Here is a 16,562-nt window from a genome sequence, read left to right on the forward strand (position 1 = left end):
CCCTGCTTTTGAAAATAAATGCTCAGAACTAAGATCTGATCAGTCAATGCTGAATTAAAAAACAAGAGGAATTTGGTGTCCTAAAATCCCTAGTGCCTATCCTACTCTTTGACCTTTTCTATCTAAAACAAAAACCCTGTAGGTAAGTTTTGTGTTGCGAGGATAGACACAACCTGGCTTCAGACTCAGCTGCTCCAGGGGCAGCTTGCTTATACTTTTGCAAGGCTGTCGAGAAGCTGATGGGCACCAGGGGGAGCAGGAGACCCATCTTCATCCCAGCAGAGCCTGGAGGGAGAACCTGGGCTGCTCCTTCCTCCTGGGTTTGTCCATTGTTCTTTGCCACAAGCTGCTTTGGCCAACTTTCAGACTCCTTGATGGCCTCATCAGGATAACAGGGACTGCTTAAATCCAGAGAGAGGTCTGACTGGTTCAGTTCATGTTTTTAAACCAAGCCACAAGTGACAGGCTACTGACAGCTGATGGACTATTTTTCTTTGGATTTTCAGTGATTGCTTTAGTGATTACAAAATACATACTCACCTTTTTAGAATCTATTTAGGATTAGAGTTTTACCACGTCAAGTGGAACGTAGAAGTATTGTCACCACATAGGTTCCTCACCCTCCCCACTTATAAATTGCAGCCTTTACGTGAATTACACCTACAAAACTGGTAATTCCATCACTGTTAAAGCTTTGGCTTACGAACATTATAAGTCTTAAAAACTTACAGAGATGAAATTAGTCTATTTTATATACTTAGCTATTAGCATTTCTGGGATTTCCCATTCCCCTACTGCCACCATTTAACAACAAGGGGACAGCCCCAGAAGTGGGACTGGCCTGGAGACAGGATTGGGAGACAAAAGGAAGAAAAAATGATTTTCTTCATTCACTTCAGGCTCTTCTTCCTTCACTTTGTACTAAAGAGGGCTTCCCTTGACCTCTTTCTGATGGCTAGTTCTAGGATTTGTGCTGCCTGAGACCTGGGAAAGAAACTCCCCTCTGGATCATTTGTGCTTCTAGGTCTGGTTTCCTACCCCCATATGCTTTGCTGCCGTTTACTTCCAGAGCCCTCAGGTAGCTGCTTCACACATACTGTCCCAGGGTTTTAGTTGTTTTCAATGAGAAAGAAAGAGTGTGCTGACTTTGTCTCAACCAGAACCAGAATTGGTGTTACAACAGTGTTTCTTAAATTGCTAGTGTTGATGATTTTCCCAGTGACCCTTGATATCCCCTCCCTGCCCATAAATTGTTAAAGGAGCTAGGGACCCAGTGTGCTCTCTTGATGCTCGGCAGTTCCTGTCTCCCTCCAGATACTCCAGGGCTCCAGGTCTGTTCTGAGCTCTTTCTCCTGATGTGTGCTTGGCCTTTTCAGCAGATGTGAGGTTCTGAGGGCTGCTGTTCCTAACTACCTGTAGCAGGCCTGGATTGCAGTAATTCAAAAACCACCAAGGGCTACCATTTGCTTTCCATTGGTTGTCACCTTCTGTCTTGTTCTTCAGCATATCATGGTCTTTTTAAAAAGTAGAACTGAGAAAACACCTGCCAGTCACATACTTCTGGAGTGTCAAAAGCATTCAGGGAACTGTTATTGTACAGGTAGAGGAACTGTACTCCAAAGAAGACAAGTGACTACCAAGGCTACCCAGGCACTCAGTGGCCAATCTGGCTAGCTCTCACTGCTTGCCTTCTGCACAGCCCTCACAACATGCAACTCCCCCCATTCACATCTCACCAACCACTTCCCTTGCCCACGGCAAGTAGCCCTCCAGCTACTGCGGCCTACTTTATGTTCCTCAGACTCCCCGTGCATGCCCCCATCTCCAAGCCTGTGCACTTGCTGTATCCTCTACTTAGAACACTCTTCCTAGTTGAGAACCTGCTTTCTCTTGGCTTGATTCCTTACTTTATCCACTCAGGTCTCTTCACATATTACCTTATCCTGGCTGCTCCGGGTAAAGTAGCATCACCCCATCATTAACATCCTTTGCTCAGCCTCTCTTTTTATTTCATATCACTTATTCCTTCCAGATCTTCTAATACTTATTTGTTTGATGTTTTATTATCTGTCTTCCCTACAGATAATTAATTACAATGTAAATCCCATCCATCTTTTTTATTCACCCCTGAATCTCTAAAAGGGTCAAGTACTTGGTAGAAACTAGTAAACATTTGCTGAGTGAATGTATGAATGTATATTGGTTAGATGTTACCACAAAATTCTGTGTAAGAAACAACTGCATAATCTCAGCAGCATTTGGCAATAATAATTTATTTAGCTCAAACATCTAGGGGTTAATTGGAGATTGGTTGAGCTAGGCCAGGCCAGGCTTGGCTGTAATAGTTCAGTTTTGTTTCATGTGCCCCTCTTTCTCCTGGGATCAACTAGCTGGCATGGATTTGTTCTTGTGGAGATGGCATATGTGAGCAGAGCAAGCCTAACTACACGCATGCTCTCCAAGCCTTTGCCCACACCTCAGCTGTTGGCATCTCATCAGCCAAAGCCCAGAGCCAGGCAGATATAGGAGGGTTGAGGACACCTCACCCTGATCGTTTGAGGACACTGGAAAATCACAGATCATAGGGTGTGAATTACAATCCCATCACTGAGATTATGTGAAGAGCAATAAACTTGAGTCCCACAGAACTAAAACTCTGCTGTTTAAAATGTTTTTAAAAGTTTGTTCTAATTAGTCATACATGACAGTAGAATGCATTTGACACATCATATATAAATGGAGTATAACTTCTCATTCTTCTGGTTGTACATGATGTAGAGTTACACAAGTCATGTAATCATATATGCACATGGGGTAATAATGTCTGTTCATTCGACTATTATTTCGACTCCTGTATCCCCTCCCTTCCCTTCACTCCCCTCTGTCTAATCCAAAGTACCACTATCCCCCACCCCCGTCTTACCTTGAATTAGCATCCACATATCAGAGAAAACATTTGGCCTTTGATTCTTTAAGATTGGTTAATTTCACTTAGAATAATATTCTTCAGTTCCATTTATTTACTGGCAAATGCCATAATTTCATTCTTATTTAAGACTGAGTAATATTCCATTGTGTCTGTGTGTGTGTATGTATGTATATATGTGTAATATATATATATATATATATATATATATATATATATATATATATATATATATATCACAACATCTTTGTCCATTCATCTGTTGAAGGGCACCTAGGTTGGTTTCATAGGTTAGCTATTGTGAATAGAGCTGCTGTAAACATTGATGTGGCTATGTCACTGTAGAATGCTGATTTTAAATCCTTTGGGTATAAACCTAGGAGTGGTATAACTAGGTCAAATGGTGTTTCCATTCCAAGTTTTTGGAGGAATCTCCATACTGCTTTCTAGAGTGGTTCCATCAATTTGTAGTCCCACCAGCAATGTATGAGTGTGCCTTTTCCCCCACATCCTTGCCAAAATTTATTGTTGCTTGTATTTTTGATGATTGCCATTCTGACTGGGGTGAGATGGAATCTCAGTGTAGTAAAAGTCTGCTTTCTGATCTTACAATTTTCCTAGAACAACTGAGGAAAGACTGAATCTAAGTGGCTGCATTTCCTAGGGTTCCTTGGCATGTGGTGACTCTGCGGGACCTCTACCCTTTGTGACCATTCATTCCCAGTACTTTGGCTTTTAAACCCTGGTGCTGTTGGAGGTGTGGCATGAGTCTGATGTGCAGACCTGTGTTTTTAATTGACCTCACCATTTCTTTCATTTTAGGGAGTGCCGGTATGGCTGGAGATGTAGTCGCAACCAAAATTGTGGAACTCTCCAAAAAGAATCGGGCATTGATGGCAGAGTCAGAGGGTGGGAAAATGAAAATGAAGCAGCTGACCAATCGGATCCAGGAGCTGGAGCGGGAAGTGAGGGGCCTAAGTCATTTTTCCTTGGGGGGAGGGGAGGGGGGGTGGACACTCCTAGCGCCCTGGTCCAGAGAGAGAGCCATTAGATGCTTTGGGTTCTTCTGAAGGGCTTGAAATTGCAATGAGTTCCTCAGTCTTTGTCACATCCAGAGAGGGAAAGCAAGGGGACACAGGCCATTGAGAGGCAGCCTGGCAGAGTGGCTAAGGGTACAGAACTAGAGCCGGACTACCAGGGTGTGGCTCTCAACTCCAGCACTGATAGATCTGTGACTGTGAGCACATCATAAGCTTTCAGTGTCTCAGCATCCTCCATCTGTCACATGGTAGCAATAATTGTACCCACTCGGGCTTTATGAGGATTAAATGATTTAACATTATAAAGTGCTTAGAACACTGCCTGGCACCTAGTAAGCACTAGATAAACATTTGCTAAATAAATTCACAGAGATCCTTGCTCATCAGAAGCCAGAGCCAGAGACCTTCCATCAGTAGATCTCGCTGATGTCCCTCTTCCTTTTTGCAGCCTCCTGCCCTCCCACAGATGATCCCACAGATGGTCAATCGAAAGCACAGCCCAAATGGCTCAGGGTCCCTTAGGATTTAGAATGGATCCAGAGGCTAGAGGGATACCTCACAGCTTCTCCCAGTGTAACATGGGAAACTGAAGCTGCCAGAGATTGAGAGGCCTTCTCAGGCCACACCAGATGGGGTAGTATTAGGCTATATTCCATTCCAGACCCTTCCAGAATCCATGTCAGTCATCACACTTGGCCTTGAATAAGAGCTCCTTTTTTCTGTGATGTATTTTTTGAGAACCATGTAAGGTCTCTGTTGGGCCCTGGGGGAGACTGTAGGGAAGGATGATTCCTGGCCTCCTGGAAGACAGACCAATACAGATTTGTGCATGACTATGAATAAACCATGGCAGAGGTAAAGGAGAGCAACATGTTGAGTAATGGCCATGGCAAGGAGATGATGAGGGCCTGGACGGGAGCTGCTTAAAAATATCATGGAAGGAGTAGGTACATACATACAAGACTCAGAGAGGTAGGTGGGGAATGGCCTCCAGGCAGAGGGCTCAGCAGGCACAAAAGCCCTGAGCAAAATGAAGGCCTGAATATGGTCAAGAGCAGACACAAGATGTGTTGTGTCAGAGAGGTTGAAGAGTGGGCCATGCCTCACAGTGTCAGATAGGGTATGGTCTTTGTGCAAAGAACAATAAAGAAATAATTAAAGGTTCAGTTGTCTGGATGTCTGCAGCAGTCTCGCCATGAGGCCTTGAGCCAATGTGGCAGCATCTCTGTGTCTCTACTTCTGTTGTCCCATCTGTAACCTGAAGTCCATAATTCCTTTATTCTCCACTCCTTGGCTCTGGATAGAATTCCTGGAGACAGATTATGACTATAGCATTATTATTTATTAAGTTATTAGCCTTAAACTTTTCTTACCATTCAATTGAGGAGTGGGGGAGGCAATCAATTAAACTCTCTCCCATCACAGAGCAGTTAGTAAAGGAGAATTCTTCCATTAATGATCCTAAAGTGAACTAAAAGGACAAATCTCTAAGACAGGTAACCATACACTCAGAGCACTTCAGCTGAGCTGTGCAATTGTGGAGCAGAATTAAACATTAAGTGCATGCTTTGCTTTTTCAGCTGCAGACAGCCCTGTCCAGGCTGCCAGCCAAGGGGTCCACCGATGCAGGAGCCAAGCCACCAAGGGCCCAGCTGGGAGACAAAGCCTTGGTATGAATTCTCTTCTGTACAGGGGAGTGCATGAGGTAGCTATCAGCCAGGGCCTCCCCTCCTCCACCAGAGCAGAGCCTAGGTGCCTCTGCCAGGGCCTACCCACACACACCTGTTGCTGAGACAGGGGCTCATTGTCTACCACTGCAGCCTCCTCAGAGCTGCTATCAGGAAGGTTAGGCAGCCTATGGCCTGAGGCCAGGATGCCCTGGCTACACCCCAGGGTGGATCTAGCTCTGATTCATTCTCCAGAGAGGGCAGGTGGGAGGGACCTCAGGCCCCTGGAATCCTAGAACCTCAGCACCAGAAGGGCAGGCCTGGACTAACTGGCCTCTGCTACAGTCCAATCATCACCTTTATAGCTCCTCACTAGGGAAATCCAACTCTACCTTGCCCCAGGGACAGGGAATTCACCCTTGCCCAATGGGTTCCTGTTCTTTATGGGCAATCATACTATGAAGAGTCTTGCTTTTTGCAGAGCTCCAAAACTACAGAATAAGAGTAAATTTGGGGAATAGGGGCTTGTTCCCCAGATCCTATTTTTACTAAACCAGCACACAGTCCATGAAAGCCAGGAGGTAGGAATTGTAGCTTTATGAAAGGAAGCCAACCCAGTGGGTTGCCAGAGGCAGGTAGCCCAAGCCAGACTAGAAACAGCATCAGTCTCAAGAACATCCCAGGAGGAGCTGGATGTAGTGGTGCATGCCTGTAATCCCTGCTACTCGGAAGGCTGAGGCAGAAAAGAACATAAGTTCAAGACTAGCCTCTGCAACTTAGTGAGACCCTCAGCCACTTAGCAAGACTCTACCTCAAATATAAAATATAAAGAACTGGGGATATAGCTCAGTGGTAAAACACCCATGGGTTCAATCCTCTGTGCCAAAAACAAAAACATAATATCGTGGGAGGACTCACCAGGGTTTTCTTGGGAAACCAGGTCAATTGGTGACCGGAAGCTGAGCCCAGAACTCCTAGTTTGGTGCTCCCTTTCCTGCCCCCTCTGCCGTGTTGAAGGATTAGTCCACCTCAGTCCTGTCTTGAGGACTCAGTCCCCCAGTGTGGAGTGTGTGTGTCCCCTTAAGTCTAGCCTTGTGTAAACTTGTCTCATTGCTGGGGAGGCGGAAGTGAGACTCTGCCCTTGGCAGGGACTGGACTGAGTGTTCTTCTAGGCCTTTCCTGGCTCTGAGGGATGCTGCTAATTTGCCCCAGGTTTATCCAGAACATCAAGCACCTCCATGTTCCCTGGAGAGATCCCTAAAAGAGAAACTGTTTGTTCAGTCACCTGTTGAGCCTGTTGGGATTTTCTGAGCCCTGTAACATAGGAATCAAAACAGGACCTCTGTCCCCAGAGGCATCCAAGAGGGACAGAAATAGCCATGTGAAAGAAGGACACAGACAGGGCCTTCAGAGAAAGCCCCAGGGCACTGTGTTCACAAAGGGAGTATACCCTTCAGGAAAATCAGCTAGAAGAGAGATGGGGGCATCCTTGAACTTGGCTTTTCTGGTGAAAAGGAAGGGCCTTCCAGGAGCACAGTGCAAGCCAGGGCCAAGGCTAGGAAGCACTCAGCCTTCCCATTCAATTTGCTTACCTGGATGCCAGCTGGATAGCATTTGGGCTACAGCCCAGAGCCCACAGCAGGGAAAAGGAATGTGAGCCAAAAAGAGCTGGGGCAGGGTCACCCATGGAGGGGGTCCTCAGAAGGTAGTGGAGCAGGAGTTTCTACTCAGTTCTGTGGCCTTGGGCAGCCTGGGGAGCTTCTGACAGAAGAGCATGTGCGGGGCTGCAAGCTTCAGTTCATCCATACCACATGTTTTCCCTGGCGTCTTAGGATCAGAGTGAGAATAAGAGCAATGCTCCCCCTCATCACTCTGTGGGGTGGCCCAGGCTGCCACATTCTGGCCTCGCCTCTAAAGTACATTCCAGAGTGGAGCTGAGGCCCCGTGCTCTGCATGGGGCTGCGTGAGGCTGAGGCATGAGCACTGTTGGCATTGCTCTCCTGGACTGCATTCCAGTTATTCCCTCAAAGGAAACAGCCCAGGATGGCTGCAGATGTGCCTATACCAGGTCCCCCCTAAAGCCTATAGAATTTTACTCTGGGTAGAAAGAGGTCCAAAATGGCTGCAAGGTAGGCCGGACCCAGCTGCCCAAAAGGACTAGGCCCTGGCCCAGCCCTTTCCAGAGTATCATTTGGCCTCAGTCCACTTTGCCAACTGGCTGCCAGAGCTGAGAAAGGGCCCATGGCATTGCCCTCTGTCAGAACCTGGCCTAGATAGTACCCTTTACTAGAGTTATCCCATCAACCGTTGCAGGTACACAGAAATGAATATCACATACCCCTACTTTACAGGTGAGGACAGGAGGCTGAGAGGGCACCATTAACCAGGATCTAGAGCCAGATTCAACCTGGGTGCTAGTTTCATGCTCTGACCAGAGAGATGCTGCAGGGTCATAGCAGCCCCAGGAGAAGCCCATGTACTCCCTCAGCCCTCAGCATCAGGGCTGCCAGGACTACTGGGATTCATGGCATGAAGATCTGACAGGCAGAAGTAGGTGTTACTTTCCAGCTCAGGACAGATTCAAAGCCACACATTTAACAGGCAAGAAGATAGGCACCCAATAGCAATGAGGGGATGGCAGGCAGCCAGACATGCAGGAGACATGGGAAAAATGTCTTTTTTACAAAAGGATATACTTGTATTTCACATAAGTTTCCAGTTCATAAATTTTGTCCACACTGGTTATTTGTTTTAGCCCCATGATGGTGCTGTGAGGAAGCAGGACACCCATTCCACAGATGAGGAAAAATACCATCAGGGTTTCTAGACCATGTGTCCAAATAATTTCTTTGACTGCTGGTTTTCAGTTGAACTATTCAGAGCCTCTGGGGTCCATGGAACTTCCCATACTGTCTTTCATAATGGTACCCACAGGAGATTTTGTTTGTGCCTACTGAAGAAGATTTAGAACGTTGCTATACCCTCACCCTGCTTCCTAGAAGTCCAGCACTCTGAGTCTGTTGGAGCAGGAGCAGAGGGACCCAGCATCATTGCTTGGTGATGCTCAGTCCACCAACAATCATTACTGCTGCCAGCAACAGCAACAGCAGCAACTGCGTAAATTGGGAAGATCAACCAGAACAGGGTCCATTCCAGGGTTCTGTTCCTACTTATGTCACCCCCAACCAGCTGTGTGCCCGAGGGCAAGTTACTTCCCTTCTCTGGATTTTATTTTCATCATTGATGGAAGAAGTTTGAATGGGCTGATCTTGGAGGCTTCCTCAGTGTATATAGAAGACAGAGAGGTAGTCAGCTCATTGGAGAAAAAGCTGTAGCCAAACATTGCAACATTGCATCAAGCATTATTTCTTTAATATTTGATTTTTTAGTTATAGTTGGACAAAATACCTTTATTTATTTATTTTTATGTGGTGCTGAGAATCGAACCCAGGGCCTTGCATGTGCTAGGCGGGTGCTCTACCACTGAGCTATAATCCCAGCCCCAAGCATTATTTTTTTAAAAAAGCAAAAAGACATCACTAAGAGGTCCAACAGTCAGTTTCCATGGTTGCTGCAGCTTTTTAAGTCTCAGAGATGGAGTGTTTAGGGGGGAAACTGGTCCTTTTCTCTGTTCAGTGAGCACACTGCCCTCAAGGGAACCCAAAGCCCCTCATCTGTCAGAGACAAGGCCCAGATTGATCAGTGTGATTCTGGGAAAGGGAGACCATGAATTAGGAAGGTCATGGCCCTCCTGCAAAGTTGGAGTGGCCTTCTGTGAATGAACAAGTTCCCTCCCTCTTCTAAGGGCAGATAAACTAGCTGTGATGCCATCTCTGAGCACAGCAGAGAGAGTCCATGCTAGGAAGCACCAAGCACCTAGCACCCAGCACAGTGCCCGGTGCAGACTTGGATAAATAGGGGCTGATTGCTATTACAACTCAGGCAACAAGTGACTGCTTTCTCCCTGTTCTTGCCAACTAGCCGGAGACTCCAGAGGTGAAGGCCCTGAAGGACAGGCTGGCAACCATGAACCTGAAGATGAGTGATCTGCGCAACCAGGTTCAGTCTGTGAAGCAGGAGCTCCGGATGACCCAGAAGGTCTTTCAGAACCTGGGTTCAACTTGGGACTTGTTGAGGGCCGGGGCTGGCCTTGGGAAGAGCACAGCTGGCACACAGCTTCCATTGTCCAGGAGCAGAGAGTGCCCTGCCAGAGAGCATCCTGCTTGCTCTGGGTCAGGTTCCACATCCAGTAACTTCCTTTCAGGGCTCCTTGGTATAGTCCCATCTGATGGGCAATCACCAGCTGCCTTAGGGTTATTCCTTTGTGGTGCCTGCCTAGCTCTGGACTAAGGGAGGATACCCCTTCCACCCAGGGGGATTCCTTTAAGCCTTCCCTACATTCCCTGTGCCCTAATAGATCCTGGGTCTCCACTTAATAAGCCATCATTGACTCAAAATTCTGCCAAGACCTTCCCCCTGCCTTCTGCTATCTGTAGTATCAGAAAATGAACAGGTGGTTTGTGCATTAAAGGGCCCTTTCAAAGGAAAGCACTCAGACGTAGGGCACAGGCCCTGGAGGCCCAGCTGGTTTGTTGTTTATTTTTATTTATGTAGTGAATTCTCTGGCATTTGTCTTCCCTGCTGGAACCTCTCAGACCAGCCAAGATTTCCAAAACAACATTCTATTGTGGAAACAAGCACCAAGGACTTGGTAACTTGGTGCACCGAATGGGATTTCCTGTTGGGCTTCAGAGAGCTCAGGTCACAAACTGGAGTGTCCTGCTTCCGCCTCAGCCCCTGAGGTGGAGCTGAACAGGGCACTTCAGTAGCCACAGAGTTGTGCCCTTCTTGAAGCACAGCATCCTCAAGTGCCACTCCAGCACTCCTCCTTGCTACACTCAGATGGCCACTGGTCTGTGGCTTTTCGTAAAGGTCAAGACCCTGAGGCCGTGTACTTCCTGTAGCCATCCAGACTTCTCTCAGGTCTAGTTGATAAGTGAATGGGTTAAGGAAGCAGGTATTGGTCAGCCCTGTGGTCCACTCATTACAGAATGTGCCATGAGCAAGGGGACCTACCTGGCCATTGCTAGCAGTTCCTGGCAATGGCTCCTCTAAGCATCATGAAGAAACTCTGTCAATGATGGATCTGCTACTTTCCCTGGAGAGCTGAGCCAGGAAAGTGGCAAACCAGCCTTTAGGGCTACGCCCTGAAGTGGAAGTGGGGCGTGTGGTGCAGGCTGCCCCCAGGAGTCCCACACACCAGCACCGCTTCTGGTGGAGCCCTGTCTCCTGCCATTCTGAACACGCTGCCTCATTGCAGGTTTTGTCCAGTGAGGTTGGGGAAGATGTGAACATCCAGCAGCTCCTGTCCTCTCCAGGGACCTGGAGGGGAAGGGCTCAACAAATTCTCGTTCTTCAAAGCAAGGTGAGTGTGTCATCACCCCGCTCCTGGCCCAGAACAGAGGGTTTAAAAGGCCCAGAGACCTGTGCTAGAGATGTGAGCGCTCAGAGCTCCAAAGGCCTACGTCCTGCAGAGCGTACTCTCAGGCCGGTGTTTATGTTCTCCACCCAGCCTGATTTTAATTTGTTATTTAATGAACAAGCACTTACATAACACCACATGCCAGGCACTGGCACTTAATGAATGCCAATGCCTTTGGTTTGACTTCTTCTTCTCCAGGCATATTCTTTCCTGGTTCACGTAAGATTGCGTGACTGTTGTAATTGTAGGCTTTTTCCAGTTTCATCCAGATGCTTGTTGTCTTTTGAAAGTTTTCATTACCCAATAAAAACTTTGCCTTGTCTCCCTCTTTGTTTTCTAAATATTTTGGAGCAGACCAAAGGAGGCTGAAAACAGGGGCTCCAGAGTCCAGCTGCTTGGATTCCAGCCCTGATTCTCCACTCACTGGCTGGGTGACCTCAAGCAAATTCCTTCCTTTGTGTGCCTCAGTTCCTCATCTGTTTAATGGAGATAACTGCACCTACCCCCAGGGTTGCCAGGAGGAATGAATGAGTCAATGTGTACAGAGTGCTAGGCATAGCCCCTGGCCCAGAGAAAGGCCTAGACAAAGATTAGCAGCACTGATTTTTTTTTTTTCTTTTTACCCTTAAACTGAAAAACACATGAGCACATCACTTTCATTCCCAGTCAGGGTCATGACTAGTGGCTTTTATTCTCAGGGTCTACTTGAAGCCAACATGAAGGTTTAAAAAAAAAGAAAAAAGAAAGAAAGAAAAGAAAAAACAAAACCTCTAGTTGCTGATCAGTGCAAGGCCTTGGGATCCAAGAGATCTGAGTTTGAATCTAGCCTCTCACTGTTCTATTAGTCTGTAACCTCAGGCAAATCTCTTATTTTCCCATCTGCAAAGCAGAGATCATAATACTGCCCTTGTAGGGTGTCATAGGGTTAAATGAAATAATATTTGGCTGGACGTGGTATTGCATGCCTAGCGGCTCAGGAGGCTGAGGCAGGAGGATCATGAGTTCAAAGCCAGTCTTAGTAATTTATCAAGGCACTTAGCAACTCAGCCAGACCCTGTCTTTAAATAAAATATTTTAAAAGGACTGGGAATGTGGCTCAGTGGTTAAGCACCCCTGGGTTCAATTCTCAGTACCAATAATGATAATAAAAATAATATTTGTAAAGCACTGGGTGTAGTGCCTGCCACAGTCAGCACTCAAGTAGTATATTAAATAACTTCAGCTAACACTGTGCTCTTTAAGGTTTAACTGGAGCTACCATACAGTACCACAGGAGGACACTAATTTGAGCTTTCAAAGCAATGCTCCTGCCCTTTACCAGTGATCCTAGTGAGTCTTGCCTCCTCTCCTGGCCCGAGTTCACCAACTTCCTTCCATCATTTGGTTGTGTTGACATGGAAACCAGTATAAGAAGGACCCTGGGAGTTCTCTGATTAGATTCCAGTGTGATAAAGGTGTTGTTCTGTGGGATGACATCTACCTGTGACCTGTGAGAGCCCATGTGTGCTGAGCTCTGTGTTGAGGGCTTCACCAGGGCCATCTTGGGGTTTCTCTACATCGCCTAATCTTAAAAGTCACCCATAGCCTTGGTTTAAGATGCAGATAACCATACCCTTGCCCTGGAGATCTGATGTAGAGAAGTTAAGTAAGGTGTGCATAAATCACACAGCCAGTGAGGATTTGAGCCAGGCTCTTCACTTCCAAACCCTGACCTCCCTCTGCTGTTTCTCCTGCCTGTGGCCCACCATCTCCCAAGAACCTCCCCCCTCCACACTGTCTATTAGAGTTCTTCCTTGTACTGAGGCTTGCCTTCCTATCCCTCCAGGTTTCTGGGGCCATACATCTGCTTCTTGCCCTCAAACAGCCCCTCAGAAGTGGGGTGATTTTCTCACCTTGAAGTGTGTCTTTTCTAAGCTAAACCTCTTGAGTGTCTTCCTGCTTTGCTCAAAATACCAACTCAGATCTTTCCACTCCAGGCCCCCTTGTCTGGGGCTCCCACAGCCATCTGGATCAGTGGTTCCATCTTCAGGATCCATGGCACCTCAGAGTAGTGGTCTGAGTGCAGACACATGGTAGAGCAAGTTTTCCCACCCTCAGGTTCGGGAGCTTGAGAAGCAGCTGGGACAGACCCGGAGTAGATCTGCAGGAACAGCCAATGATGAGCTCCCTATCTACCCAGACCCAAAGAAGCTGTCGGCACAGGAGAAAAACCTACTGAGGATCCGCAGCCTGGAAAGGGAAAAACAGGAAGGCTGGGAGGTAATGCATGCCCAGTAAGGAGGTGAGGTGGACAGGAGGAAGATCATCAGAGTTCCTGGGAGGGTCTGAGGCATTCCCCACAGGCAGGAGATGCCTGGGGCCTTGGGTCACCTCTAGGCATGTTCCTTGCTTCATATCAATCCAGCTCTAATTGCCTGATGGGGCTTCGCCCAGGGACCATTCAGTGAATTTTGAGTAACCTTGATTGTGAAAGGGAGCAAGGAGGAGAGTCATAGCTCCAAAAGTGGAGTAAGATTAGATGGGTCTTAAAGGAGGATAGAGAGTTCCAGGCTAATAAAAGAGATGGGCAAGTTGGAATCAGCAGCAGAGTCTGCAGCTTGAGGGTGTTGAACATCTTAACTCTACCAGGTTTAAGCATCAAAGAGAAATTATTAGCCCGTGTAAATGACTAGCCTAGAAGTGTCCTAGCTTCAGGTATGGATGGATCCAGGGACTTTTAGATCTTGTCTTAGTACACTCTCTCCTGGATTGACTTTACTTGCTCCCATGGGAATCCCTGGTAGTCCTGACTTCTCTATTCTAACCCAGCCCCCACAGACAAAGGGCCTATCCCAGTAGTTCCAACAAAGTTTGGCCTAGCTTGGATCAGGTGCCCATCTTTGAGCCAATCCTTGTGGCCAAGGATACGAGGGGTTTTATTGATCAGGTGTCAGATACCTGTACCAAGTTTGGGTATTGAGTCAGTTTCCCCAGATTTGGACTGAGAGTAGGAAGTAGGGTCTACTTCAAAGAAAGTAGCTGAGGAAGCAGGAGGAGGTGCTAGAAAGCCAAACAATTGGCCCACTTTAGTGACCCTGAGACAGTGTCCTTCCTGATAGTGAAGCCTTAAACTTTTCACTGGGAGGCTTCCATTTGTGTCAACTCCAGGCTGGACCCTGTGCTGGGAACCTGGTGACCATCATCACGTGTTCCTCCCAGCATTCTAGACCATCAGTTATGAGGAGGGGGAACAGTGAGAGTGGAGAGGTAGGTAGGGCCAGGACCTGCTGGACCTTGAATGCCAGCCAGGGGGGGCAGGCTTTTATCCTGAAGGCAGTGGAGCATCTCCAAAGGGTTTCAAGCTGTGAATGAACATGGCTAACTGCTTTTTGAAAATGTCACATAGTTGGGAAGCGGAGGAGATATTGGAGGCAGAGCATAATCTGCTCAAGACATGACCAAGGACCTACAACATGATAATAGGACTGTAGTGGAAGGGCTGGACACCTGGACATTAAGAGTAGACTCCAGGACTCTGTGAGTGACTGAACATGGAAGGAAAAGGAGTAGGTAGAATCATAAAGGACTTTCAGAGAGTGTCACATGTGGTTAGGGGAAATAGAAATAGGTTCAAGGGGCAAAGGGGAGGTGAGGATTGGAAATGTTAGATTTGAAATGCACACAGCTTGGGCTTGCACATTCACACTCCAGAGAGCATCTTGAATGGCTGACCAGCCATAAGCTACAATACTAGTGGGAGAAAATGGCCCGCTGTCCCTTAGAGCCCAGAGCGTGACATCAGAGCACAGGTGAACAACGGCTGCCTCCCCCCACAGGGCTCATGGTCCTGTGGGTTTATATTGTTTTACTCATTTTGCGTTTCCATAATTTACCCCATTGAGGATCTGAAGACATGTTTCCAGCATTAAGTGAGCCTCAGCACCAGGTCAGATTATGTCACCCACTATCCCAAACTCCCCCTCAGTGTCTCAGAGCTAACTTTGAATTTCCTCCTCTGGCCTCTGCCCCTCTGCCCTTGCCCCTGAGCTGCCCCCTCACTCACGGTGCTCCACCCACACATGTTCCACCCCAGATCTTTGCTCTTGTCTTCAGTCTCTCCTCAGCTATAACCTTTCGGGGAAGCCCTTGCTTGACCATATTCCATCTTCCCACTCCTTTCCCCCACTCTTCAGTTGGCATTTATCAGCTCCTTGGGAATGAGGACTCTGTTTTGTCCTCTGCTGTACCTTCAGCACCTATCACAATGCCAAGCATATAATGGGTCCTCAGGAAACACTTGAGAATGAAGGAATGAGAGCCTCAAAGATGTGTGCAACATGCAAGTCTCCAGTTTATCACTGACCAAGCAAGGCACAGTCTGGGATGCTGTGCTGGGTGCTGGTGGAGGAGGTGAGAGGATGGGGAGGCAGGGCAACTTCTCATTCAAGCTCTGAGGGGCTAAGAGCTTCCATTTGAACCCTAGACTTAGTGCTCTTCCCTAAAGTGTGGTTTTTCTCCTTTATCTAGCTGGAAAGGGGGCTAAGAGGTGGGGCAGCTTTCTGGAGGTCACACCAAGATTTGCCTGTGGGTTTTCTCCCATGTGCCTGGAAGGCGGAGTTCTCAGGCTGAGGGCAGGAGCACTGTCATCCATGAGTGCTGTCTGTCAAGTGCTAGGGCAAGCTGGGAGGCACGGACCCGCCTGACACTCCTGAGGAGTGGGGGTGGGAGTCAGAGCCGGCTCTACTGATTTGCTCTACAGCCTTCAACAGTGCCCCTAGCCTCAGCCCCTGCCTCCCCAGTGAGTGGGAGCCAGGGACCAGATGTGCCAAGGCCCCACCCAGCCCTACTGCCCTGTCCTCAATTTCTAATTACAGAAACTTGCTGGGGAGCGGGATACCCTCCAAAAAGAGCTGGAAGAGCTGAGAAAGAAGTCTGAGGGAGTGAAGTCTCGAAACAAGGTGCTATCGAGCGAAGTGAAGACCCTCAGGAGCCAGATGGGGACCCTGGTGGAGAAGGGCAGACATGATGACGAGCTCATTGATGCCCTCATGGTATGGCCCAGCCACTCTGGCAGGGCAAGAGCCAGGGCCTGATTCCCAAAGGATGGGCTACCAGCCTCCCAGACACCTGAGACCCAGCCCCAGCAGCCTGAGTGAGCCCTCACTCCCACAGAGGGCCACCTGCTTAACCCAGAAGGTGTTGCCTTCAGATGGGCCGCACCACCAGGGCCTTACCCCTGGGACAGGAAGCAGCTTAGAGGGGTTGCCTGAGGCATGAAGAGGGCTAGGACGGCAGTACCCAGCTCAGGCCTTGGCTGTATGGACCTCAAAGGATAAAGAAAAGGATGGGGGAAAGAAGGAAGAGACAGGATCACACCATGGGTTATTTTTCAACAAGGAATGAGGGGACAGCTGAGGGGCCAGTGCAGACCCTTGCCTGTGTGATGATGGTTGATTCTAGAGCCACGT

The 16,562-nt window shown here is 48.0% G+C and overlaps 1 protein-coding gene across 9 annotated transcripts in view; it reads left to right on the forward strand.

Moving 5' to 3' along the window:
* The window catches only part of Ccdc13 (coiled-coil domain containing 13), a 51,939-nt gene that overhangs the window by 16,900 nt on the left and 18,477 nt on the right, over positions 1–16,562 (forward strand). For 8 of the 9 annotated variants that reach the window (XM_078038044.1, XM_021735025.3, XM_078038040.1 and 5 more), the window contains exons 4-9: positions 3,749–3,891; positions 5,547–5,636; positions 9,615–9,731; positions 10,954–11,058; positions 13,213–13,374; positions 15,969–16,145. In XM_078038044.1, coding sequence (XP_077894170.1) covers positions 3,749–3,891; positions 5,547–5,636; positions 9,615–9,731; positions 10,954–11,058; positions 13,213–13,374; positions 15,969–16,145 — 794 coding nt within the window. The remainder of the gene's footprint in view (positions 1–3,748; positions 3,892–5,546; positions 5,637–9,614; positions 9,732–10,953; positions 11,059–13,212; positions 13,375–15,968; positions 16,146–16,562) is intronic. The other variant, XM_078038039.1, reaches the window with a different exon arrangement.

Source organism: Ictidomys tridecemlineatus, chromosome 2, assembly GCF_052094955.1.
Source record: "Ictidomys tridecemlineatus isolate mIctTri1 chromosome 2, mIctTri1.hap1, whole genome shotgun sequence".
In the NCBI taxonomy this organism is placed as follows: domain Eukaryota; kingdom Metazoa; phylum Chordata; class Mammalia; order Rodentia; family Sciuridae; genus Ictidomys; species Ictidomys tridecemlineatus.